Source organism: Ovis aries, chromosome 20 (assembly GCF_016772045.2).
Source record: "Ovis aries strain OAR_USU_Benz2616 breed Rambouillet chromosome 20, ARS-UI_Ramb_v3.0, whole genome shotgun sequence".
Taxonomy (NCBI): Eukaryota; Metazoa; Chordata; class Mammalia; order Artiodactyla; family Bovidae; genus Ovis; species Ovis aries.
Window position 1 is genome coordinate 51,123,917 of NC_056073.1, and position 26,696 is coordinate 51,150,612.

General features: G+C 50.6%; 1 protein-coding gene across 6 annotated transcripts in view; it reads right to left on the reverse strand.

The window, feature by feature from the left end:
• The window catches only part of EXOC2 (exocyst complex component 2), a 127,028-nt gene that overhangs the window by 56,479 nt on the left and 43,853 nt on the right, over positions 1–26,696 (reverse strand). For all 6 annotated transcript variants that reach the window (XR_006057309.2, XM_042237317.2, XM_060403821.1 and 3 more), the window contains exons 8-13: positions 22,417–22,562; positions 22,205–22,286; positions 21,373–21,475; positions 18,123–18,241; positions 10,464–10,589; positions 5,109–5,233 (exon numbers count right to left, since the gene is read on the reverse strand). Coding sequence is in view for 5 of the 6 variants with exons in the window: in XM_042237317.2 (XP_042093251.1) it covers positions 5,109–5,233; positions 10,464–10,589; positions 18,123–18,241; positions 21,373–21,475; positions 22,205–22,286; positions 22,417–22,562 (701 nt within the window). In the remaining variant the exon portion in view is untranslated. The remainder of the gene's footprint in view (positions 1–5,108; positions 5,234–10,463; positions 10,590–18,122; positions 18,242–21,372; positions 21,476–22,204; positions 22,287–22,416; positions 22,563–26,696) is intronic.

Sequence of the window (26,696 nt, forward strand, 5' to 3'; positions counted from 1 at the left end):
GGCCCCGGTCCACCGCCCCCCCCCTCAGTGTGTGTGCTCAGTGTGTGTACTCAGTGCGTGTGTGCTCAATGTGTGTGCTCAGTGTGTGTGTGCTCAGTGTGTGTGTGCTCAGTGTGTGTGCGCTCAGTGTGTGTGTGCTCAGTGGTGTGCGCTCAGCGTGTGTGTGCTCAGTGTGTGTGCGCTCAGTGTGTGCTCAGTGTGTGCGTGCTCAGTGTGTGCGCGCTGTGTGTGCTCAGTGTGTGTGCTCAGTGTGCTCAGTGTGTGTGCGCTCAGTGTGTGTGTGCTCAGTGGTGTGCGCTCAGTGTGTGTGCTCAGTGTGTGTGCCCTCAGTGTGTGTGTGCTCAGCGTGTGTGTGCTCAGCGTGTGTGTGCTCAGTGTGTGTGCGCTCAGTGTGTGTGCGCTCAGTGTGTGTGTGCTCAGCGTGTGTGTGCTCAGTGTGTGTGTGCTCAGTGTGTGTGCTCAGTGGTGTCCAACTCTTTGTGACCCCATGGGCTGCTGCCCACGAGGCTCCTCTGTCCCTGGCATATCCAGGCAAGAACACTGGAGTGGGTTGCCATGCCCTCCTCCAGGGGACCTTCCTGACCCAGGGATTGAACCTGCATCTCTGGTACCTCCTGCATTGGCAGGCGGGCTCTTTACAAACGCACCACGTGGGAAACCCTGCCCCCACACTCCCCAAAGTATTCGAGACTATAAGCATGAACGGTGGTGTTTTATTTTTTTTTTAATTACACATCAGCACTCTTCTTCCAGGGATTTTAGTCCAGTTTGGAGGGAATGTACTCTAGAACTGACTGTAGAATCACGTTTCCCTCTGATTTCTCCCTTTCTCCTCAGAGCAGCGTGTAGAAGACCACTTCACACTGATTGAGAGAGAAATCTCTTCAACTGGATTTCAGTTAACTTATCAAATTTTCTTACAAGCCAGTATTATTCTATAGAATGTCCTAGCAGGACAAACTTAGGACGCTTTCCAAAGGAACAAGTCATCATGAAATGGCATAATATAAAAAAACTCACCACCATAACGTGAAAAGGGAAAACAGTGGTGTATTTAGGTGGAATAATGCATTATAAATGACTATGATACTGACACCAAGGTAATTTTAAAATACTTCAGGTAATGTCATTTTTTTTTTAGGTATAAGCTAGAGAAACTGTGGAGAGCCATCTACACAGTCAACACTTTTGACCCGAAGGAGGAAGACAAGGATAAGGATGCTGGTGTTTTCACCAAGAGGGAGACACCCTGATGGACAAGGCCAGCCGACACAGACACACACCCCTCTCTGGCAGTAACTCTCACTTCTTATGCAACTTTTAAAGTTTTTTTCTTTGTAGTGATGCTTTTTTTGAAAGAACGAAAAATCACGATAATAATTCAACAAGTGAATTCCTAAGTCTCTTGGCCAACAACACTCAAAATTCTTTGTACACAGGGATTTACAGAAGTTGATGCTTTTCTCCCTTTAAGACACTTGAGAAGCAACTGAGGTGATGCAGACCTGCGGTGAGGTGCGAGCGGAGGGGCTCACGGCGGAGCCCGACCAGCCGGAAGGGCAAGGGGCAAAGGGCGCGGTGTCCCCATCCCCAGGGCTGCGACTGAGGCTTCACCGTGCAGACACATCTGACGAGATCCCTGGCGGCTGATCTCAGCCTTCAGCCCTTCTCTCTGGGGTGGCACTGAAAGTTCCTACCCTCTAAACCCACGGCCGGTCCTCTGGACAACGAGCCTGGCCTCAGCGGGGAGATGAGACACTCGCTAACATGCCTGCACACTTACGAAGTCACAGTATCAGAAGTGAAGACCAAATACATACTTCTCATTATAAGTCATAAGATCACAGCTCCAAATTCACATTTCCAGCCCAAATCTTTCCTCGCAGAAAGATCTCTTTCCAAATCTGAATTTCAGATTGCCTTCTTGGTGTCTGCAGATGGCCTGAGCAGAACAGAGTGAAAGGGTGGCTTTCTGGGTCTGGAGTCTGCTGGCCTGCAGCTGGGAACCACAGGGCCTCCAGCACACTGACTATGGGCCCTGGGCCATTAACTCCGCAGTCCTGGGAGACAGCTGCTTGGAATAAACCCACTCTCTCCACACATCCTGCTGAAAGCAGAGCCGGCGTCGCCTGTTTTCCTGAGCGCTGACCATAGGGCCTGGCTTGCTGTGCTGCGCAGGAAGGGGAGGGGCTCTCACAGAAGGCGCGATCTGTCTCCGTGAAGGGCTGTGCCCATATAGAACTAAGTATCCTGACTGCCGGACGGCGTTTTTCTTGCTGTATCTGCCACAGCACTAAATGTCTGTCCGATGGGAAGATTACTTCAAAGTCCTTTGTCCTGTGAAATAGCTTTGAATCAATGGAAAGAGTAAAAATCAACTGTTAAAAACATCATACTAAAATTAAGGCTACACTTTTCCACAACAGTCTCGCCCACCAAACAGGTGCTAGTGCGTGCGTGAAGACGCCGAGGGGACAGAATGGCTGCTCAGACTCCGAGGGCGTCTCCAATCACGTAAAGAAGTGAGCAGCTGGAGTGAGTGGGTGGGGGAACCAGTTGTAAGGCCTTCCTCTTCCAACCGGTAAAAAAATTTGTTACTTATTGTTTTTGTTTGATAAAGAGTTGAATATCTCCAACACGCTGAATTATATGCAGTTTGCCCTGCTTTTAAAAAGAAAATTTTGAGGGTGGGATGATTTGGGAGAATGGCATTCTAACATGTATACTATCATGTAAGAATTGAATCACCAGTCTATGTCTGACGCAGGATACAGCATGCTTGGGGCTGGTGCATGGGGATGACCCAGAGAGATGTTATGGGGAGGGAGGTGGGAGGGGGGTTCATGTTTGGGAACGCATGTAAGAATTAAAGATTTTAAAATTAAAAAAAATAAATAAATTTTTAAAAAAATAATAAAATGAAAAGAAAATTTTGCAACAGGAAGAACATTTTAATTTACATACTATGAGTTATACAACTTTTTAAAATGCTGACTCCTAATATTTAAAAATTTGGATACTTTAAAAGTTTTCACCTGAAAATACACTATATTTAAAAGATATCTAAAGGTGAGATCTTACCCTACTATTAACCATTTCACTAGCTAAACCCTTAACCCTTTCCTGCACACACAGACCAAAACTGCTCTGTGGTCAGACCGACGGTTAGACTGCACTGTTCTGATTCACACGAGTCGCTTCGCGTGGCCGTGACTCGTCTGAAGAACTATTTGTTAAACTGTTGGAAACTCCATCTAAATCTTTTAACGGATGAACTCTAAATAAAACAAAAATAGTTTTACAACAAGAAAAGAAATTCAAGTAAGTTGTAACTAAATATTTCAGAGCTTTCTTGTATGAAATGAAATACCAAAAACCCTGGAGCTCTTCCCAACATTGACTCCAGTCTCTGGTTCTGACTCATGGCATGACAGGACCCTCTCCTCACTCGCCCACTCCCTCCACTGTCCTCTGGGGTCTTACTAGCTCTCCAGTAGAGGGTAACTTAGTTAAAAACACACCCAAACCTGTGGAGTAAACTGCACTTGACTAATAACATTACTATAAACTTTTAAGAGAAGTTTACGACTATAAATAGGTAGGAACTCCACAGGCAAATCCAACTCATACAACTAATTACGAGTGATTTTTTTTCAGGGCTAATATTATCCCTGAGCTCATTTATTTTTCGTCTGCAATTAAATACTTCATCTAGACATTTACCACAACTAGGTATGACCTGTAAGGCAGGGAAATGTAGCCCCTTTTCACTACATTATTCCAGATCAAAAACTCTAAAAAGACTCGAGATAACTACTGTCCACGTGGATGGGGAGCACCTCCAGAAACTGATACAACCGGAAGGAAACACACTCTGCTGGGAAAAACAGCAGTGAGCTTCAGGCAGTGTCCAGGGCATCGCTCCCTTAGGCACGTGAGCCCCTGCCTCAACGCCGCCCCACACACCTCTGGTCAGCACCACTGCCGCACTCCTTACAGCTATGAGACACCTACTGTGTGCCAGGCCAACAACACTTCAAATACTGAAAGAATGCTTTCTCCAAACAGAAAGAGCAGCATCTCATTTATCTGCCAGATTCTGTCGTAAGCATTTCACATGCCGCTAGCTGCCACATCATAGCTAGTCAGCGGCACACACTGGGTGTTCAGACGCTGACACTCTGCAAAGGAAGCTATGAACACACCTGTCCAGGCACTGGTGTGGAGGCACCTCCTCTTTCCAGTCTCAAGAGGGACCTGCTTTTGGGGGGCAGGTAAGAGGGTGAGGGTGCAACATGGCGGGGGGGCCCGTGTGCAGTGGAGCGCTGACGAAGCTGCTTCAGGACGCCTGAAGGCACGCTCCTCTTTGGGAGCAACAAGCAGCTCTGCATGTGTGAAGGCCAAACTCTGTGCACGCTGTACGGGAGGCTGCCCTCTGCACAGAGCTTTCTTCTAACCACTGATAAAAAGCCTCGGAGTCTACACCCTGGGACCTGGGGGCCTGCCACAGGTGAACAGGGAGGGAGACAGCAGAGCCGCTTCTTTGCGTCCCTGACTCCTGTGCTGCCAACTATCTGTGATCAGGACACTGAGCACATGTGCAGCTTCTGAGAACGTAAACACTTAGACAACTTCTCAGGTGGAGCACGCAGGGGCCAGAAAACAGGATCTTTAAGTTCTGTCCAACCGGGAGAGTCCTGCCCACTTCAGACCTAGGTGCAGGATGCAGACATTTTCTCCTTGATTTATCACTTGCTTCCTGTCGACTGCACCAGTCTCACCCACAGCACGGCAGACTGGCACTGTCCTCACCCCAGAGTCTTGTTCTCTGAGTGGCCGTCTCCCCAAACCCTCACCCACCTCCTGGGAGACACTCACTACTCTCTCTACAGTCGAGGGCCCGAGGCCAGAACAGGGAGGGCACCTGATCAAGGCCACACAGCTATCAGTGTTAGGGCTGTACAGAATTTTCAACTAATCTAAAAATATCTGACGATAGAGGCTCTGGGCTTCTGAGGTTTTAAAAAAGTCACTTCAAAATCTAAAATGATTAAGACTAGAAGCTCACAATGACTGAGCTACATCTACAGTCAAATCTGCACACATACCTCGCTGAAAAGGCTTCCATTGACATATGAAATCCAGAGTTTCCAGAAGTTGGGCAGCTGACTTAAAACAAGCTTGGTCAATTTTTCAACAAATGCCACCCGATGAGGGGTCTTGCATCTCCATGCTAAAGGGGAAAGGAAGGGAACAGTGTTAGTATACTTCTGAATCAAGAGTGAAGATCTCTTTGAACACACTGCTGTACCCACAACTAGCTTCACAACTGGGCAGTGGTGCAGTCAGGAGCCCGGGAGCCTCACAGCCGGGCAGTGGGGAGGGCAGGGGCCAGGGAGCCTCACAGCAGGGCAGTGGGGAGGGCAGGGGCCAGGGAACCTCACAGCTGGGCAGTGGGGAGGGCAGGGGCCAGGGAGCCTCACAGCAGGGCAGTGGGGAGGGCAGGGGCCCGGGAACCTCACAGCAGGGCAGTGGGGAGGACAGGGGCCCGGGAACCTCACAGCCGGGCAGTGGGGAGGACAGGGGCCAGGGAGCCTCACAGCAGGGCAATGGGGAGGACAGGGGCCAGGGAGCCTCACAGCAGGGCAGTGGGGAGGACAGGGGCCAGGGAGCCTCACAGCAGGGCAATGGGGAGGGCAGGGGCCCGGGAGCCTCACAGCAGGGCAATGGGGAGGGCAGGGGCCAGGGAGCCTCACAGCAGGGCAATGGGGAGGGCAGGGGCCCGGGAGCCTCACAGCAGGGCAATGGGGAGGGCAGGAGCCCGGGAACCTCACAGCTGGGCAGTGGGGAGGACAGGGGCCAGGGAGCCTCACAGCAGGGCAATGGGGAGGGCAGGGGCCAGGGAGCCTCACAGCAGGGCAGTGGGGAGGACAGGGGCCAGGGAGCCTCACAGCAGGGCAGTGGGCAGGCCAGGGGCCAGGGAACCTCACAGCAGGGCAGTGGGGAGGGCAGGGGCCCGGGAACCTCACAGCCGGGCAGTGGGGAGGACAGGGGCCCGGGAACCTCACAGCAGGGCAATGGGGAGGGCAGGGGCCAGGGAGCCTCACAGCAGGGCAATGGGGAGGGCAGGGGCCCGGGAGCCTCACAGCAGGGCAGTGGGGAGGACAGGGGCCCGGGAGCCTCACAGCAGGGCAGTGGGGAGGGCAGGGGCCCGGGAACCTCACAGCCGGGCAATGGGGAGGGCAGGGGCCAGGGAGCCTCACAGCAGGGCAGTGGGCAGGCCAGGGGCCCGGGAACCTCACAGCTGGGCAGTGGGGAGGGCAGGGGCCAGGGAACCTCACAGCAGGGCAATGGGGAGGGCAGGGGCCAGGGAGCCTCACAGCAGGGCAATGGGGAGGGCAGGAGCCCGGGAACCTCACAGCAGGGCAGTGGGGAGGACAGGGGCCAGGGAGCCTCACAGCAGGGCAGTGGGGAGGGCAGGGGCCAGGGAGCCTCACAGCAGGGCAGTGGGGAGGACAGGGGCCAGGGAGCCTCACAGCAGGGCAGTGGGGAGGGCAGGGGCCAGGGAGCCTCACAGCAGGGCAGTGGGGAGGGCAGGGGCCAGGGAGCCTCACAGCAGGGCAATGGGGAGGGCAGGGGCCAGGGAGCCTCACAGCAGGGCAATGGGGAGGGCAGGGGCCAGGGAGCCTCACAGCAGGGCAATGGGGAGGGCAGGGGCCCGGGAACCTCACAGCAGGGCAGTGGGGAGGACAGGGGCCAGGGAGCCTCACAGCAGGGCAGTGGGGAGGACAGGGGCCCGGGAACCTCACAGCAGGGCAGTGGGGAGGACAGGGGCCAGGGAGCCTCACAGCAGGGCAGTGGGGAGGGCAGGGGCCCAGGACCCTCACAGCCGGGCAGTGGGGAGGGCAGGGGCCAGGGAGCCTCACAGCAGGGCAGTGGGGAGGGCAGGGGCCAGGGAACCTCACAGCAGGGCAGTGGGGAGGACAGGGGCCCGGGAACCTCACAGCAGGGCAGTGGGGAGGGCAGGGGCCAGGGAGCCTCACAGCAGGGCAGTGGGGAGGACAGGGGCCCGGGAACCTCACAGCAGGGCAGTGGGCAGGCCAGGGGCCAGGGAACCTCACAGCAGGGCAGTGGGGAGGACAGGGGCCCGGGAACCTCACAGCAGGGCAGTGGGGAGGACAGGGGCCCGGGAACCTCACAGCAGGGCAGTGGGGAGGACAGGGGCCCGGGAACCTCACAGCAGGGCAGTGGGGAGGACAGGGGCCCGGGAACCTCACAGCAGGGCAGTGGGGAGGGCAGGGGCCAGGGAGCCTCACAGCAGGGCAGTGGGGAGGGCAGGGGCCAGGGAGCCTCACAGCAGGGCAGTGGGGAGGGCAGGGGCCAGGGAGCCTCACAGCAGGGCAATGGGGAGGGCAGGGGCCAGGGAGCCTCACAGCAGGGCAATGGGGAGGGCAGGGGCCAGGGAGCCTCACAGCAGGGCAGTGGGCAGGCCAGGGGCCAGGGAACCTCACAGCAGGGCAGTGGGGAGGGCAGGGGCCAGGGAGCCTCACAGCAGGGCAATGGGGAGGGCAGGGGCCAGGGAGCCTCACAGCAGGGCAGTGGGGAGGGCAGGGGCCAGGGAGCCTCACAGCAGGGCAGTGGGGAGGGCAGGGGCCAGGGAGCCTCACAGCAGGGCAGTGGGGAGGACAGGGGCCCGGGAACCTCACAGCAGGGCAGTGGGGAGGGCAGGGGCCAGGGAGCCTCACAGCAGGGCAATGGGGAGGGCAGGGGCCAGGGAGCCTCACAGCAGGGCAGTGGGCAGGCCAGGGGCCAGGGAACCTCACAGCAGGGCAGTGGGGAGGGCAGGGGCCCGGGAACCTCACAGCAGGGCAGTGGGGAGGGCAGGGGCCAGGGAAACTCACAGTGGGGCAGTGGGGAGGGCAGGGGCCCAGGACCCTCACAGCCGGGCAGTGGGGAGGGCAGGGGCCGGGAGCCCCACAGGCAGGCAGGGAGCAGCCCTCCTGACCAGCCCAGTCCTTTCAGCTGGGGCTCTAGATGGAAGGCTACTGCCCCAGCAGATTGACCACAGGCCTTCCCAGAAACACACCTATTCCCAAGTAACTGATGAAGTCTCACACTCTTTAAAGGGAGACAACAAAACCCAGACACTCAACACTGAACATCCCCAGTGTCTGAGAAACAATAAAACATGACTAGCCAGAATGAAAGGCAGGGGAAAGAGAATCGGAACCAGAAAACCGGGAGAAAACTAGTTAAGAGTAACTAGTTAAGAGTAAATGACAGAGATGGAATTAACCCACAAAGACAATGTTCAAGTAAAAGAAAACATGAAAACGATGAGGAAAGAAAGGGAAGAAATTCAAAAGAACCAAATGGAACTTCTAGAGATGAAAAAACAACGTGAAATGTTTGCGTTAGCCACTGAAGATGAGCACCAGAGGAGCTGAAGGCAGAGTAGTCAACTCTATAATGGGGCAGAGTGGGAAGACGGGTGAGGACCAGACCTCTGCAGTCTATGGGTAACCCACTGGATCAACAGACATGCCACTGGGGTCCAGAAAAGGAAGCAGAAAGTCTGACAAAGTGATTGCCCAGGATCTCCCAAACTGGATGAAAACTTTCAGAACTGGATAAAGCAGATGCAAGAAGCTTGACAAAACCCAGGCAGGATAAATCCGAACTACTTGACACGGATCATGGCAAACTAAGATCATGGCATCCGGTCCCATCACTTCACGGCAAATAGATGGGGAAACAGTGGAGAGTGAGAGACTCTATTTTGGGGGGCTCCAAAATCACTGCAGATGGTGACTGCAGCCATGAAATTAAAAGGAAGCTTGGTCCTTGGAAGAAAAGCTATGACCAACCTAGACAGCACAGTAAAAAGCAGAGACATTACTTCACTGAAAAAGGTCCGTCTAGTCAAGGCTATGGTTTTCCCAGTGGTCATGTATGGATATGAGAGTTGGACTGTAAAGAAGGCTGAGCGCTGAAGAACTGATGCTTCTGAACTGTGGTGTTGAAGAAGACTCCTGAGAGTCCCTTGGACTGCAAGGAGATCCAACCAGTCCATCCTAAAGGAAATCAGTCCTGAATATTCATTCGAAGGGCTGATGCTGAAGCTGAAACTCCAATACTCTAGCCACCTGATGTGAAGAACTGACTCATTGGAAAAGACCCTATCTGATGCTGGGAAAGACTGAAGGCGGGAGGAGAAGGGGACGAGAGAGAATGAGATGGTTGGATGGCATCACCAACTTGATGGACATGAGTTTGAGCAAGCTCCAGGAGTTGGTGATGGAAAGGGAAGCCTGGTGCGCTGCAGTCCATGGGGTCGCAAAGAGTCGGACACGACTGAGTGACTGAACTGAATGGACTCGAGATGAGGATGATATAATTCAGTCAGCCTCAAGTGTCGCTTCTGAGTTAAGCCTGTTAGAGGGTCAGCTGGCGGCAGGGCAGCACGGAGCAGCAGGGAGAGGTGCACACCAGCGTTCAGACTCCGCACCACCCTCGTCAGGGAAGGAGGTGTGCCCCGACACTCCGCAGTCTGACTGTGGATCAGACCCTGGTGGCCTCTGCTCACAGGGCTACACGCTACACACTGGACAGAAGCAAGTAGCCATGTTCCTCCCGGTATTTACTCCAGTGTCTGGTGGGAACAGGGTAAGAAGGGGGAGCGCTGACAGTTACACAGGGAACCTTTCATTGAGCACAGAAGAGTCACCTGACTTTAAGCTGCGCTCACGATGTGCATTCGTTCATATTATCGGTAAACCTCTGCCCCGATACTTGAAAGAATAATGAGAGACGCTTTGAAGTAACCTTCAGAGGTACTTGAGATTAGGAAGACGTATTTCTATTACCTCACGTGCATTCCTTATATTGACTACTGAGGTTATGAGCCGTCAGTGACTAACCGGTACATGAACGCACTATAGCCACGTGTTTTATCTCACCTGCAAACAAGCAGCAGGCAAGTGTCAACCTCAGGAAAAAACGTAACACAGTCACAATCTGAGATGCCTTACTTACCCCAGGAAAGATGGTCACCAATTTATGATTAATATTAAATGAGCAACTCTTTTCAAACCAAATTCTAAAATTCGGTAAGAAACTGTCTACTATTTTTCTGTACTGCCTACAGAAACTAACTTTTGCTGCAACATTCATCCTGAAGAAGTTCTCAGAGAATTTCTCCTGTGGCATATTTTGAAAAACTCAACCACAGAACCGTGAGTAACACTGACCTATTCCCAATGGCTTCTTAAAATCTAATGGCATTTCCTCAGTGTGCAGGTGAGATGCGCTGCGATTCTCTGAGCTTAATTTCTGGGCTGTCGCTTAGCAAGTGGAAAGCATGATGGCAAGAGCAGCAGCAACACAAGGAATTATGGAACTTCCCAGGAGAAAACGGCAGCTACGCAAACACAAATCTGAAAGAAGTGGAGGGAGACACGCACCGTCATCCCGACCAGGCTGGAAGCTGCTGCCCCTCTTCAGTGACGCCATCTGCCCGAGGTGACTGGGCGCGGAGGCACGCAACTCGGCGTCGAGGTCCAGCGAGGTGCCGTGAAGGCCCGGGGGCCCTGAAAAGAGAGGCGGTGTTTTCTTGGACTCCCGGAAAGTACTAGGTGATTAAATGCACCGAAATTTAGACCTCGCTCTAAATTTCCATCTTTTAAATAAGACATCAACTGAAGTAGAACTAGAAATATTTAGTCTGAATAGCTTTTAAAAGTCACTCCCACCATACAGATATGGAGGATTAAATCTGTTACTCTGGCTTAGTACAGACACAAAACTTACGTATCATTTCAGAATCAATGTCTGGCAAAACGGGGGCGGGGGGGCCATGTACATGAACACCAGGGTGAAACTCATCTTTGAAAGCAGCTTGGCTGGAGAAGGCAGGCACGGGGTCTAGTGGAGCCGACTTGCAGCAGAAAGCTCTGCTCCTGCCTTTGAGCCCAAATTCCACGATTTCTTTTTCTGGGCCGTGGGACCTGGCTTCCCATTTCTGTTCCCGCTGCCAGCTGCCCGGCCTGGGTCCTTCCCAGCCCACACTGTGAACACCCCAGAAGCTAATGCACCCCTGACAGGACCGAGGGAACGCTACCCTGTTTCAGCAGCAAATCAGATGTCCAAGTGCCAGTGTACTTATTACTAGTCTCCCTTTTAATGCGGAAGCTAATTTCGTCTTTCCAAATTAGATTAAGAAACAAATGTACAATTGTGTAAAATCCTGCTGAGCTGCATCTAGTACGAAAACGGCTTCAATAAACTTGCTCCGCTGACCCACGGGTTTCCCTGGCGGCTCAGATGGTAGTCTGTCTGTCTGCAATGCAGGAGACCTGGGTTCGATCCCTGGGTTGGGAAGATCCCCTGGAGAAGGAAATGGCAGCCCACTCCAGTATTCTTGCCTACAGCAGCAGCAATTTCTAATGGGATGCACTGTGCATCGGATTCACAGCACCCTGAATATCATCTCAATATCTTCTCCTGAAGAAAGGACAAGAGCGAAAGGACAACCAGACCCCCACTGTGCTGGAGAGACGGCTGTTGCCACTGCAGTCACAAGCTGGTGCTGTTCTCCGATCCCTCTCTCCTGGATCTATTTTCTTCTGTATATCCGCTATGGCTTACAAATCTCAAAGCAAGCGAATAAAATCCCAGTGCAAGAGCCTGGAGGCACTGCCTCTTCTAAAGCCACTGAAGCAAGGGTGAGCAGGGAGGGCACGCCACGCAGGACTCGGGGTGGGGAGACACAGCCAGCACTGCCCCTGGGACTTGCCTTTTCTCTTTAAATCAACACCGTGATCAACAACGTGCAAAACATTCAGGAGAGGAACTGTTTTTTTAAATCTCCAAAAAATAAACTTTAGAAACTTCCTAATATATATCCTCATTATAACAACTTTAAAATAAAACTTATTAACACATCTAATATATGTATAAAAACACGTGACTTCCCTGGTGGCTCAGACGGTTAAGCATCTGTCTACAATGAGGGAGACCCGGGTTCGATCCCTGGGTCGGGAAGATCCCCTGGAGAAGGAAATGGCAATCCACTCCAGTACTGTTGCCTGGAAAATCCCATGGACAGAGGAGCCTGGTAGGCTACAGTCCATGGGGTTGCAAAGAATCAGACATGACTGAGCGACTTCTCTTCACTGTCTTTTTAAGCACAGAGCTGTTTTCATAGTTTTGCAGAAGACTTGAGGACTCTGTAGCAAGTCTCCTAGTAGAGGTTACACCAACCAGCTGCCTGGAGCCACCTGAGCCTACATTATGGAGACACTGCAATTAAATTTAGTAACTGATTGTCTACATAAAGGTCCCAGTTGTATTTTTTAAATATCAAGAAAAAATACAGTTTAGTTATGCTGCATAAATTCACAAAACCGCACATAAATTTGAAATATAGTTTATGCATGTATTTCGATGAGCTTGACTTGAAAAATACAGCCTTTTTATGTTTCAAGACAACTGGATAAACAAACATTTTTATTTCCGCAAGTAATTAACTTAATAATCTGCTCAAGGTCTGAAATATTTAAAAGAGGAGATATTTAGCACAGCCTCTATGCTTAATCCCCTGGAGAAGGAAATGGCAACCCACTCCAGCACTCTTGCCTGGAAAATCCCATGGACAGAGAAGCCTGGAAGATTACAGTCCACGGGGTCGCAGAGTCAGACACGACTGGGCAACTGCTCGCTTGCCCTGCCTATGCGCGACGTTCCCCTTATGATAGAGCCACACTGTGATGGTTCAGATTAGGCCTTTCAGGTGTGATGCGTCAGTCTATGTTTTCAGAGACAGCCTGCGCCACACGGAAGCGTGCTTCTTTCTGTCGCGCGACTGTGCACAGGAAGCTCCTGCTTCTATCTGCTCTAGAAGCGCTGGTCCACCTCTGCCCGACCCTGCCGCTGGTGAGTCCTAACGATGCTCCCTGGAGTTACTAGATAGAGTCAGCATGTATTTTAAGACTTAAACTTGTTCTCAGAACAAAGGAAAACATGCCTTTGAAGGCTACCTTTAAAAATCCTGTTTGAGAATGTCAGTAGGGGGTTAAACCAAAGGCTTTTCCTGACAGGAAACCTGAAGATTTAGCCTCATTTTGGCCCTATTTCATAGGAATTTTAAGAGACAAATGACACTTCTTATAAGGCGGTAAAAGTTTTGGAAGAGAAGCCAAACAGTTAACTAGCCCAGGCTGGAAGAAAACAGACTCGTCCACAGGCATTCATGCTTTAAAGATGAATTCTTTAATGCTGATCCTTATTTTTGCTCTTTCCCCATGTTTGTCTCCCCTTAGAAAAGCCAAAAGATAGCATGAGGGCTACAGAGGCAGGCCACGAGGCGCAGCGACGCGCTCCCCGGTGCCCGGCTGGCCGTGCGGAGGGGCAGCGGTCACCTCCTGTCTGAGTCCCGGTGTGCACCCTCAGGCCCACTCACCAGGCTGGTCTGTGCTGCGGCCATAAAGCAGGCATCCAGAGGAGGTGCTGCTGCAGTGCCCACAAGAACAGCACCCTGGGACCTACCTCTGCGGACAAGCTTCATATGCAAACAACCTGTCCTGGAAAAATGTGGCTTTTACGGAGGACTCAGCTCGGCTCGGTTATGTCTGACTCTCCGACGGACTGCAACACACCAGGTTTCCCTGGCTCCGAAAATCTACCACCATCTCTGCTCATGAGCTTTTCTTGCAGACCACAAGGCAAATACAATCGGCATTTTTTAACACAAACCACCATGTAGAAGGGAAGGGCAACCCACTCCGGTGTTCTTGCCTGGAGAATCCCAGGGACAGGGGAGCCTGGTGGGCTGCTGTCTATGGGGTCGCACAGAGTCGGACACGACTGAAGTGACTTAGCACCATGTAAAACTTCTTAAAAATTATATCAGGTTCCTTAAATTAATGCATGAAAACCAGCTTTACCTACAAAGACATCTCCTGTCTGAAGCATTTACACTCTATCTTTTAAAGCTGCAGTTCCACGTCACAAACACTGTCTGGGGTCGTGACCCTTCTGCCTAGGGCAGGGGAACCAAGTTCTCCTCTTTGGTGTCAAAGGCCAAGTGCAGATGACACAACACAACTCACAATCCCTGCTCCAGACGTAGAGCCCAACGAGCCTCCGTACTGAAAACAGGCTCTGGAGAGGACCTGAGTGGAAGCGACGCAGCTTCACAGGAAGTGAGCAGAGCCGGAAGAGACACAGGCACTGCCGCCACCACGCCGTCAGCTCACTGTGTCCAGAAGCCCACCTGATGGAACATTAGCTTCAGCACCAGAACAGGAAGGTCCGTGGAACTGTGTGCCCGACTCAGAGAAGCTGAGCAGTCGTGTGGCTCCTCTGAGGCAGTCACCTCACATGCAAAATGTAGGCCCGAGTCATGTCTGAACCAGACATCCCAGGTTTCTACCAGACCCACAAGGGTGTAGTTACGACAGGGTGCCAACAGAAAGTCCAAATGATACTTAGGAGTCCTGCTCCGCACTGACCTCATTTCTGTTACACATAACTCGGATATCTGTAAACCAGGAGTCTGTCAGAACAACTGGTTGTGAATTAACAACAGCAACAACAAAAAACTATAGTTATTCCCAGCAAACTTATAACTAAGGCCAATATTTTATATAAACATCCACCCACAAACACTATCACCTCAGACATGCAGATGACACCACCCTTATGGCACAAAGTGAAGAAGAACTAAAGAGCCTCTTGATGAAAGTGAAACAGGAGAGTGAAAAAGGTGGCTTAAAGCTCAACATTCAAAAAACGAAGATCATGGCATCCAGTCCCATCACTTCATGGGAAATAGATGGGGAAACAGTGGCAACAGTGGCTGACTTTATTTTTTGGGCTCCGAAATCACTGCAGATGGTGACTGCAGCCATGAAATTAAAAGACGCTTACTCCTTGGAAGAAAAGTTATGACCAACCTAGACAGCATATTAAAAACCAGAGACATTACTTTGCCGACTAAGGTCCACCTAGTCAAGGCTATGGTTTTTCCAGTAGACATGTATGGATGTGAGAGTTGGACTATAAAGAAAGCTGAGTGCTGAAGAATTGATGCTTTTGAACTGTGGTGTTGGAGAAGACTCTTAAGAGTCCCTTGGACTGCAAGGAGATCCAACCAGTCCATCCTAAAGACCAGTCCTGGGTGTTCGCTGGAGGGACTGATTTTGAAGCTGAAACTCCAGTACTCTGGCTACCTGATGCGGAGAGCTGACTCATTTGAAAAGACCCGGATGCTGGGAAAGATTGAGGGCAGGAGGAGAAGGGGACGACAGAGGATGAGATGGTTTGATGGCATCACTGACACAACGGACATGGGTTTGGGTGGACTCCGGGAGCTGGTGATGGACAGGGAGGCCTGGCGTGCTGCGGTTCATGGGGTTGCAAAGAGTCAGACACGACTGAGCCACTGGACTGAACTGAACCGCACACACATGCCTTCACTACATCGTTACAGTGTCTGCACAGGGCACACAGGTGCACGGCACAGAGCGGCCGTGCCCAGGGGCACACACACTGATGACGGCAACCAGGGAAGTGTCCAGGAGCCAGCCAGCCACCGTGGACGCTATGTCACCAGCGGCTAACTCCTGCAAGAAACACGAGTCCTGCCTCCATCTGCGTGCCGCCTCTGCGCTGCCACCGTCTGCCTGTGCACCGACCACTGATTAAAAAGTCACAGCATCTATGTACTTCAAGAGCTACTGGACAAATTGAACTACTTTTGAAAGTGACAGTTAACTAAATGCTTGATATCAAGAAAGTGCTGGTAACACTTCAGGGAATGACAATAGCTTTCGACACGTTCAAGTGACATAGTTTTCTCAAAGCATGTTTATCTTTGAAAATTACATATTGAAATAACTATAAATGAAACAAAGTGACCCGCTTCAAAAATAGTTCAGGGTGAGGGAGGGGTCGCAGGTGAAATGAGACTGGCTGTGAGCACATAACTGTCTAAACTGGGCAGACACAGAAGAAGTCATGGGATCACCCTTGGTGCTCCTAAGTATGTTTGGAATTCTCCAAAGTAATAAACTCCTTCTGATGTGAGCTCAAAGAATGTACCAGCTTTGCAATTAAAGAGCATGGACTTGTTAGGACTGTCTATATTGTTTATATTAGCTGTGTCGCTGGCAACAGGTGGGTATGGCTCAGGATGTTCTGAACGTCAAAGGACGGTTAAAATCATAATCTATAAACATCTGGCTAATGGATTTAGGAAACTTGTACTGTATTGTCATGAAATTTGTGGAGTAAGTTGAAAGAGCTATAAACTATTATGTTGCACTTTTCAATCAGAAAGACCAACTTATGGAAATAACTACGCAAACCTCATCACTAACAAGAAATTCCAGTCAATGCACATCCCTTCAACTGTGCCGCCAGCAAGGACAACCTCTACAACAGGCTTGGTCAGAGTGAAGAAAAGGGCCGGTCCCCAGCCTCCCAGAAGCGAGGGTCCTCTTCCCGGAGACGCTGCCTCTCGGCAGTGCTGGGTGAGTAAGCTTAGCTAAAGAAAAGGGCCGGCCTCCAGCCTCCCAGAAGCGAGTGTCCTCTTCCCTGGAGATGCTGACTTGCAGCAGTGCTGGGTGAGTGAGTTCAGAGACACTGACTTTCAGCAGTGCTGGGTAAGTTTAGCTAAATAAAGGGGCCGGTCTCCAGCCTCACAGAAGCGAGTGTCCTTCTTCCCGGAGACGCTGCCTCTCGGCGGTGCCGGGTGGTGAGTGTGACAGTACGGAGCATCCAGATGGCAAGGGCGGGCTCCACCAGGTGAGGGCGCCTCTCCATTCACCTCCAGGAAGGACCCAGGCTTCAGTGACGGGATACTGAGCATCAGAGCTTTCGGGTATGGATGCAATAACAAGCATGAGATTTCCTGTGTGGTCTTTATAAATTAGACACGTTTTCCAGAAATTTGCATATTTTCAAAACTAAATCGTGCAGTCGGATCATTTCTTACAAACCTGAGCAGGGAAGCCTTCGGACAGACCACAGCCCTGTCTATACGCCGGGCCATCTGACCACCCTTCAGCGGCCCTTCCCTGGAAAACCACACTCCTCCTTGAGGCTCAGTGGCAACAGCATCTCCTCCAGGAACATTCCGGGGCCTCCGGTTAACCAGGCTGAGGCGGAGTTCTGTACTCCCCACTTCGGAATACCTCTCACAATTATACTTATGTGACAAATAAACACCTATGTGACTTTTTAAACCGCTTCTCTCTCACTAGAGGACAAGCTCCAAGAGGCTGCAGACCACCTGGGTCCGCTCAGCACAGTACTTCAGTCCCGAGCACGCACCCACCACACTGCCTGCCAGCCCTGCTGCAGCAGAGTCCCCTGGAAGCTTTAAAACCACTGACGTGTGGACGCTGCCAGGAGAGAGTCTAACACAGTGGGAGGGGGAGGAGGAGGCTGGGGAGTGACAGTCTTTAGAAACACCAGGGACTGCGTCAGGCAGCCCCGGGCGAGAGCCTGCCCAACCGAGCAGACTCTGAGCACCAGAAACGAAGGCCTCCAGAATCCATGCCCGCCTCAGGCTGTGCGTGCTGCTTGATGTTTTCACTTGTTAAAACTATAAAATAATTAACGACACGAGAGGAGGTTGGATATGGCATCAGGAAAAGAGATATTTGGGTTTTCCTAAACATTAAGAATAGAAAAAACCTGATTCACAGCTGGAGAACACTCACATCCAAGCCAGCTAACCCACAACAGACTAACACACACCTGCGGCCTCCCTTCTGCGCCAGCCTCACTCCCACACTGCCTCACCCTCCTTCCAAACCCAGCGTCACCGAGAGGTGAGGGCAGGGCCCACGTCTGCACCCCTGGACTTAGCTCAGGGCCTGGTGTGCAGCAGAGCTCAACAGGCAGCTGGTGGAGTGACGAGCACACGCTCCTGCTGACGGACACGGGCACCATCCCTATACGGCATGACACTCCCGCTGGGGTTACCATCCGCTGCCCAAAGCTCCATCCACACGGCCAGTCCGCACAAGGCAGGCGTGCTGAGGCTTACCCCACGCCTCTCAGTCCCTGGCTCAGGCAGGGTGCTCACAGTGGGGGTGGGGTGGGGAGGGCCTTGCCTTTGAGGTCCCGCATGCAGCCCTCCCGGCAGCCGTGCATGAGCTGGAGGATCCACCGGTGCTGGGCCCCGATGCACTGCCACGCAGGGTCGCCAGGCGCGTGGAGGTCGGACAGGTGCCTGAAACAGCAAGGCAATGGCTGACCGAGCCAGCTTCTGCTGCTCAGCCATAAGGTCAAAATGGTAGCTAGCATGTCTTAAAGTCATAGCTTTTAAGGATGCCTAAAACTCTGTGAACTAGCAAAGCAGTCAATACTTACTCTTTAATATTCCGGTTCTAAATGAAACATATTCAAACTTCTTTGCATGCAGTTAACAATGAAAGTACATTTTAAACGCTAGGACTTTATAAAAAGCCAACCACGGTGACAGAGATGGCGCGCAGTGTCCTGATCAGGGTGCGCCTGCTCAGCTCTGGGCGGCACAGGAAACGCCAGCAGGGTCTCCGCCGGGTGACCTTCCTCTCTGGTCTGAAACTCACAGCCACCAGATGGCAGTGTGACCCTGCTTTCTATATGCTCCCAACAGGGCAGCTGAGATTCAGACCACAGTACAGAGGTTTGGTGACAGCAAACACTGGCCTGTAAGTCTAAACCCTGATTCATGAGGAGACAGTCCTCAAAAACATACAGTAGAGGCGCCATTTTTCTTAGTCTTAAAATAGGTTGAAAAATATTTAAAGTCTTATCTGTCTGTGAAAGTTTCCAACCCAGATGGACAACTGAAGCAGATTTCTGCTGAAAAACTGACAAATATTCAAAACTCAGCCCTCAGGAAAGACGTAAATACAGCAACCTGAAGCAAATCGAATCAGCTCCCAAAGCTGGACCTGCTGTCTTAAAACTACTCCAAACCTTGAGCTGTCTACTGTCTTGGGGCTGAAGTTTCGTTTAAGAATAAACTGTCACTAATGGTGACAAGCGTGACGTCTCGCAGGGACACCCCTGGGCATCTCTCCCAGGTCCCTCAGCACCGAGCACTTCCTCACTCAGGCTTCTCAACCAGCAGTTAACCAGAGGAGAAGCAAGTCAGTGATAAACAAAACCTGGCATTCGGGAACAACCCCCTCCCCGCCCCAGGACGAAGCGGGCGGTGGTTTTCCAGGAGGGGAGGCTGTGGCCTCAGGCAGGAGGAGCCGTGTGGGCCCCCGAGGCTCCTGCAGCGCCTCCTCCTGACGCCTGGGCTCACACAGCACCCTCAGAGCCACACCAGCAGTGAGCTCAGCCCCCTCCCGCCCCTGCGCCCGCCTTCCTCTCTGAGGCACGCGTGGAGCAGCACGGCTAGGAGACCAAGACGCCCCTCTGCTCAGCGCCCCCTCAAATTTAAGGCTCTTCAGTCCTTCCGAAATTAAGAATAATCCTCTCTCTACCATCTTGTCAATGGGTATCACACAAAAGAGTTTATAAAGAAAGATAAATTTGTCTCAGAAACTCTGCAGTGTTTCAGTTCAAAAGTACAACTTGTGCTAAGGCTCTCCTTCCCCTGGTAAATGGCTTAATTCAGTAACTTTTCTCTTCTTTTAGGGTATAAAGACATGTAGTATCATTTCAAAAACCTTGGCTTAGAATCTGATACGGATTATTGCTATTTCCTTCTAAACTTCATTACCAAAGAACACTTTTTAAAAAGGCTTTTTAGTGGGGAAAAGGTAAGGAATGTTAGTTACGGTGAGCACAGACTCAAAATTTTAAAAGTTAAGGGTTAGAGCTGTTAGGCATACTTGGACATGACTGTTAGCAAAGACCAAGGAGAGAATCGCACTGGAATGGAAAGGAGCGCTGCTACGGGCACTCTGCCTCTTGATCAGGCTGCTAGCAGCAGCGGAGCAGGGAGAGGAGACTGTGAGGGTGCCTCGGACCGGAGTCAGCACTGAGCCCCCGCGCGGCACGGGGGCGCCCACGCTCACGCCACGCACAGCTCCCAGTGTGGGGCTCGGACACGCAGCCCTGCTGGCGCTCGAGCTGAGCGCCCCGCCCCCCACCTGGTGCTCACAGGGTGGCTCGTCACAGATCCCAGACTCCAGCAGATGGCTGGCGTGGCTGTGACGTGTTTCCTATTCTTTAATAACTAAACCCTTAATTTTAAAAGGAGGATAACTTGCTCCATGTAGTCTCAAAGTGTCAAAAATAAAGGTTGAGAAGTAAATTAATTACTTGACGTTTTCAGCGACATTCTTGTTCTTTTCCTTTTGAAAGGACAGAGAATAAAGCAATAGGTCATTTAAAAGAACCTTTTCTAATATCACTATCTTTTAAATGGTATCCAGTAGGTTAACCGGTCACGGGAACTATCATGAGTTATCTACACAACGGCAATTCACTACATAAAGAAATCCTGCACTCGATAAGGTTTAACATCATTTTCCTACCAGGAGATGTAACAGAATAACTGTAATTATTAGTGAGGCAGCATGGCAGAACACAGACAAGACGCCAACAGCTTCGTATCCTAGATGATGGGTTAATCTTCCTGGGACTCTGTTACTTTACATGTTAAAAAAAAAAAAAAAAAAAAAAAAAGCAGTTGGCTAACAACACACAGTTAATTAGCAGCATTAAGTTTCCATGATTCTACAAGCCAGAAAAATCCCTCAGTGTGTGCTTTCTTCTGGGGACACTTAGAGAAAAGCAGACAGGCTGGGAAGGCAGACAGCCAGAGGCCCCCACCTGTGGAGCAAGTGTGACCAGGTGCCATGTGGCGACCGCGTGGCTTGTTGGGGGGCAGCCGGCATCCCAGCTCCTGACGCCTGCCCACGTTAAAACTCCCTCCCTCTCGAGCAACACGGTTCCCACCACGCTGTGGGGTCAACGTTTCTGCTGCTACTGCTGTCCTTTCCAAGTCGGCATCCCCACCTCCTTTTCAAGCCTGGAAGCTTTCAGAACCCTCAGCTGTCGAGCCCTGCCGCACCTGCCGCACTGGGGGCCCGTGGGACAGCACCACCCCCGAAGCGAGTCAGGGAGCAGCCCCCCCCAGCCGGGCTAGACCCTGTGGACAGGAGAGGGGCAACGAGGCTGCTTTCCCTTCGTCCAAGCCGGCAGGATTCTCTTGCCTTTAAAGGGCGACTGCTCCCCAGTCTCTGAATACATACAAGACCGGGTGACCTACATGGGTCCCCAAACTTCTTTCTGCTGCTTGTCTTCCCTTCTGCCATCTCATCGCTCTCTCAGTCTCCCCGAGTCTCTGAACGAGCTCAGGACGGCCCGGCGTCACCCCGACACACGTGACTCGTTAAGGCTCTCGCAGCAGGCTACCTTATGTAACGTTTCTGGTCATGCAAAGTCGACGGGGTCTCAAGCAGCTTCTCCAGAAGCAATTCTCTTAAGGCTTCAATCCGTGTTTCTACTTCAGCATAATCTGATTAAAAAGGGAAGAATTACATGATTTACAGAATGAAAGTTTAAAATCGAAGTACGGAAAGCAGACTGGCTGTGCGGGACGGAGGGGCTGACTGAGAAGAGGCAGGAGGGGAACTGCCCCAGCGATGAAGACGCTCTCTCCAGGACTCGGGTTACAGGGTGTGTGTGCCCGCCAGACTCACTGGTCTGCACTGTGTGAACCTGTGCGTGCACACACCCCCCCACTGTGCACGTAAATTTATCACACTGAAAATTAACTTTTCTGGGTCCTTATGAATTTCTTTACAAATTTAATCAAGTCCTGTGATAGTTCTCCCAGGTAATAGGCATTTTTGCTTTTATTTTCTATAACTCTACCATAGAGATAATTTCAAAACTAGCTTAAAGTAGGGCCAGAATTCATAAATATATTATTAGTCTTTCTAAAGAGGGAAGAATAAAATGTAGATTTCCATTTCTGTAAAATATCTGTAACAATTCTTTCCAGTAAAAAAGACCTAAGTAGCATCACAATTATCAAGCATCAAAGAATGTCCACCCATCCTACAGTTCTCTCTCCAGGTCAGTTAAGAAATTCCACTATGTTACTCCTGAAGTACCCATCTTACACTTGAAAAAGGGCACCATATAAACAAAAGCTAAAATGCACGTAAACATTCTTTGCAAAATACATTCCACAGTTTTCTGATAAAAGCAAAGTAGAAAATCTTAAAGTAATAAATCTTACATTTCTTGAAAACTTGCACCTCTGTTTTCCCAAAAAGTGACTTGGCCTTTTCATAATCATTAATAACCACATCATAATCACCCTTTAAAATAAAGAAACATTTTGGAGATTGTCAGTAAAGTTTAATTAATTCGGTTAAGATAAAAAGCATCTTCACAGCTCTTTAAAGCGTAAGACCCCCGTGCCCACAGGCGCGCAGGCGGGCACCGTACCTTCTGGATGTTCCTCTCGATGCTCAGGGGGAGGTTGAAAAGAAACTTGAATCGCTGCAGCACATTGAGTGCATTTCTAGTGGAATCTGCCTTGTCCTTTCGACCTAAGACTTCTTGAAATAATGTATCTGCAGTGTTACTTGCTCCTATTTTAAAAGGAGAAAAAGAAATTTAGATAAGAACTAATTTTAGTCAGAAATGTGCAACTGGACAAAAGAAACGAAATGTTAGACTGCTATTATCCTTGATTTTATAAAGCTCAGCACACTTTTCTAAAAGTCAATTATATTGGAGTTTTTATTTTTTTAAAGTTTGCTAAAACACAATTTCCATCTTGCTTGCTAAGTCTTTTCATATGTGTATACCAATTAATGGTATCCAATTAAGAATAACCATACTTACCAGGCCCAAATAAATTCTCTAATGTGAATCTACATTTATTTTAGCTTCTTTTAACTTTTACAGCATTATGGACCCTTAGGTCATTTCATTAATTCAGATAATAGGTTAAAACACACACACATATACACGGTGTGTGCACACACAAGTACGCTAGTTAACTTCTCCGGATTCAGTATCTATATATTCACAGTAATTAGAAAAAAAAGGAAGAAAAACTTTTCAGAAAAGTTATTCACAAGAAGCATTTTAGATCTAACCCTATTTCTGTGTAAAATCATCTATGCAGCAGGCAGAAAAACTACATGAGCAATTTAAAATATCAAATTCTAACACACCATCGTTAATGAATAGTTCTTAAACCAGCTTAATATTTCTTAGAATGATACACACACTGGACATTTTATATTTACATATATATGTATTTTTTTACCTTAAAGGCCTCAAATTATATGAATCACTAATAAACGTTTATCTAAAACAAAATTTACTGTATATAAAAATACTTAGGCTTTTTCAACTTGTGAATTAATTTTAATTAGTCACAAGGAAAGTAGAGAAAAAGGATAAACTCTTTTTGGCTGTTTGATCACTGCTCATATAAAGTTTCTACATTATCTGGTCTAGTGACTATACTTTAAGCAAAGATGAAAAAAATGACCTCCGTCTCGCTGGGTGGCTGGCATGCCACATTCTCTAGTCCACACTGTGGGTGGCCTGAGTGTGTTAAAAGTCGTCTTTGCAACATAATTATTTTATCTAAATAATGTTTAAATTCTGTCGAAATTTTAAAGGCCTGATATATAAACTTTGTCAGTATAGCTATTTTCACCACGTTATTTAACGCAGAATACTAAATTTCTGCTATGAGAAAAATATATATATTCCCTTATTGCCACCAAATCATATAATGATGAGTAAATGAATATTGGAAATCTGATTAAGGTTAAAAAGTGTTTTTCTTGGAATGCTTATTATTAAGCATTTATCATTTAGAAACAGACTTCATGAATTGAGGCTTCATAAATGAATACATTTGTGAATGAGGACTGAATATTTTTAAAGGCTGATTACTTAGGTGTGTGCTGCGAATGTTAGATCCTCAAGCACTTTCTCTACAATGAAGGAGTACAAAACATCAAAATCAGACTTTCTTCATCTTAAAGACGATGAAACAATACTAACTGATAATTTCAAACACTCCTAAAAAGCACAAAAACAAGCACAGGTAGAAAATCCACTTAAAATTGAATAATATAAACATTTAATACCGAAATCACAGAGGCAGAAATTATAACCTATCAAACTCTAATTATATAGCATATATAAAACTTTAATTTATGCACAAATTCTAAGTTATGAAATTATTATTTTAATTTATAAAACACTGTCCATGAATTATCATTCTGTCGTGAACTTTACTGTATTCACAACAAAACTCTGGGAGCTCGTAACTGGTAACTGGACGATTATATACAGTAAGAAAATAATGGAAGCAGTGAAGCCAAGATTTGGGCAAGCAGATAAAAAGCAGCAGCAGCTCACCAGCCGCACTTGAGGTCTTCATTCTGCGGGGCAACTGAGAAGTAAAGGACAGGCTGGCTCCTGGAGCTGAGGCAGGACGCCCTGGAGCAGCCCCAGGCCCGTCCGGACTGGAGGCCGTCCCTCCCCCTCGCAGGGACAGTGTGCCCTGCTCTTGGGGACGGACACCCCCAGCACAGACAGCAAGCACAGAGGCCTCAGCTGGGCTGGCAGGGCGGTGGCATGTCCCTCGGCCTCAGACAGGGCGACCGGCATGGGCCTGGAGGGCTCCACGTTCAGGCAGCCAGAGGCAGACAGCGCACGGCTCCCACTCCTGGAGGCAGGCAGACGGGGCCAGGGGTGGACGGGCGGCCTCAGGAACGGAGCTGACACCACTGCAGGCAGCCGGGTGGGGACGGCAGCACTGCCCCAGGAGAAAGCCTCGCGCCCTCTCACCACAGGCCACGTGCGGCACTCCACGTGGCGCCAGTCCCGGGCGTGACACGAGGTGTCACACATGGTCGCCCAGCCATCACGTGGCGCGCCTTGAACTTACACGATATCCGTGTCACATGCTTCTCAACAGAGCAGGAGGACAAGATGGGGAGACGGGCCACTGCAGCGCGGCCCCGGATCTGAGGTCCTCAGCGACGGGGAAGCCTGAGCCTGCGCCAGGGGCCGTCGCACCCCAAGAGCGCGTGCAGCTCCGGGGTGCCTGGCTGCCTCGAGCCTGCCTGTCAGCACACTCGAGCTCTTTGGGGTCCTGCTCAGGGCGCTCGCACCAGGCACAGAGTGCAGCCCAGGCGGCGGCGACCCACGTCTCTGCCTGGGGAGCTAGGGCTCCCCCCGACCCGTGAGGCTATTCACCCCCGGAACAGGAAAGCTAACCAAAGTTAAGGAAAACTTTTCAACGTACAGTTAAACTCACAGCAAGACCCTGACACAAAGAGGCTGAGCACCCTACCATGTGTCTTGCTTCTCCTAACAAACCCCAGAGAGGGACAGACAGGCAGGCTTCACAGGGCAACGCGGGCTGACCAGGGGCCTCTGAGCCACCAGCGCTCGCCTCCAGCCCGCCTGGGGCCGAGCCCCCACCAGCCTCAGGCCCCGCTCACGCCTCTCCCTGGCTCCTCTTCTGTCTGCACCCAGCTTCCTTCCAGTCCATCCCCAACAAATGGCAGCATGTTTAAGTCCACAATGACTGCTTTATTTAAAATCCTTCCGGGGCTCACCAGCAGCCTCAGAACAGACAAACTCCACGACATTGTATGGAAAGCTCCTCACAAGCACACCCCTCGACCTGCAGCCGCACCCCTTGTTTCCTGCTTACTGAACCGCAGTGGCTCCCTGACCGGGGACGCACGTGGGCCCACGGAGGGCAGGGCAGCGCAGGGGCGTGTGCAGGACCGCATCAGGGATCGCGCAGCTGAGCGGAGCAAACAATCCTAACAATTGGAAGATGACGCTTATTCTGTGACTTCTAAAATTTTTGCTGAAATGTTAAAAACTTGCTGTTGGTTAGAAACTGAAAAAAAAAGAAAAAACAATAAAACTAATTTTCATTTAGTACACTATTAATATAAAATATTAGAAACACTGAAAACTCAAGTACTTAATTTCTTTGTATACAACATTATCAAGATAGCCTGCCTTCTCTTCTCGTCATAAAATCTGCAGCATGTATCAGGCACCCTTTCTGGGCTCCGACAAACAATCACCCTCGTGTCCACACCTGTCCACCATGTCCCAAGCATCCCAGGTGAGTCCCTCGTCACACCCTCCTGGTTCCCGTGGGGACGCGCACCCTCACCGAGCTCCTTGGGGCTCCCACACATGACGGCGCCCCACTGGTGCCTGTCTGCAGCCCAGCTGATGGGCTCTGAACCCCGCTTCCCCCTGCTGGTGCACAGTCATCTCTGCAGGCCCCGCCCTCCTGCGAGTGTCTCTCTGGGAGACGCGGAGGCCACACACAGGCACGCTCAGCGTCTGAGCGTGACTCTACCCCGAGGGCAGCTGGGCGTCCGTAACTGGTGAGCGAGGGGGGTGGGCAGCCAGAAGCCGGCGAGAACCGATGCCAGGCGGTGCAGACACAGGGCCCCGAGAGCCACGAGCTCCAACCCAGCACAGCCCGTCCGCAGTTTACAGCACAGACTCGGAGCCAGGCCTCCAGACCCAAATGCCATTCACTACGGGAAGTGATTCAGGGAACACACGGCGTCTTTCTGAGCCTCAGCTCTTTCATCAATAAAATGGAGATAACAGAACAAGCTTCCCAGCTTGCAGAGCTGAGCACCTGTAGGGTGCAGAAGCAGCCCCTGGCCAGGCTGAGGGACAGAGGTCTGGCGGTCACAGCTGCAACC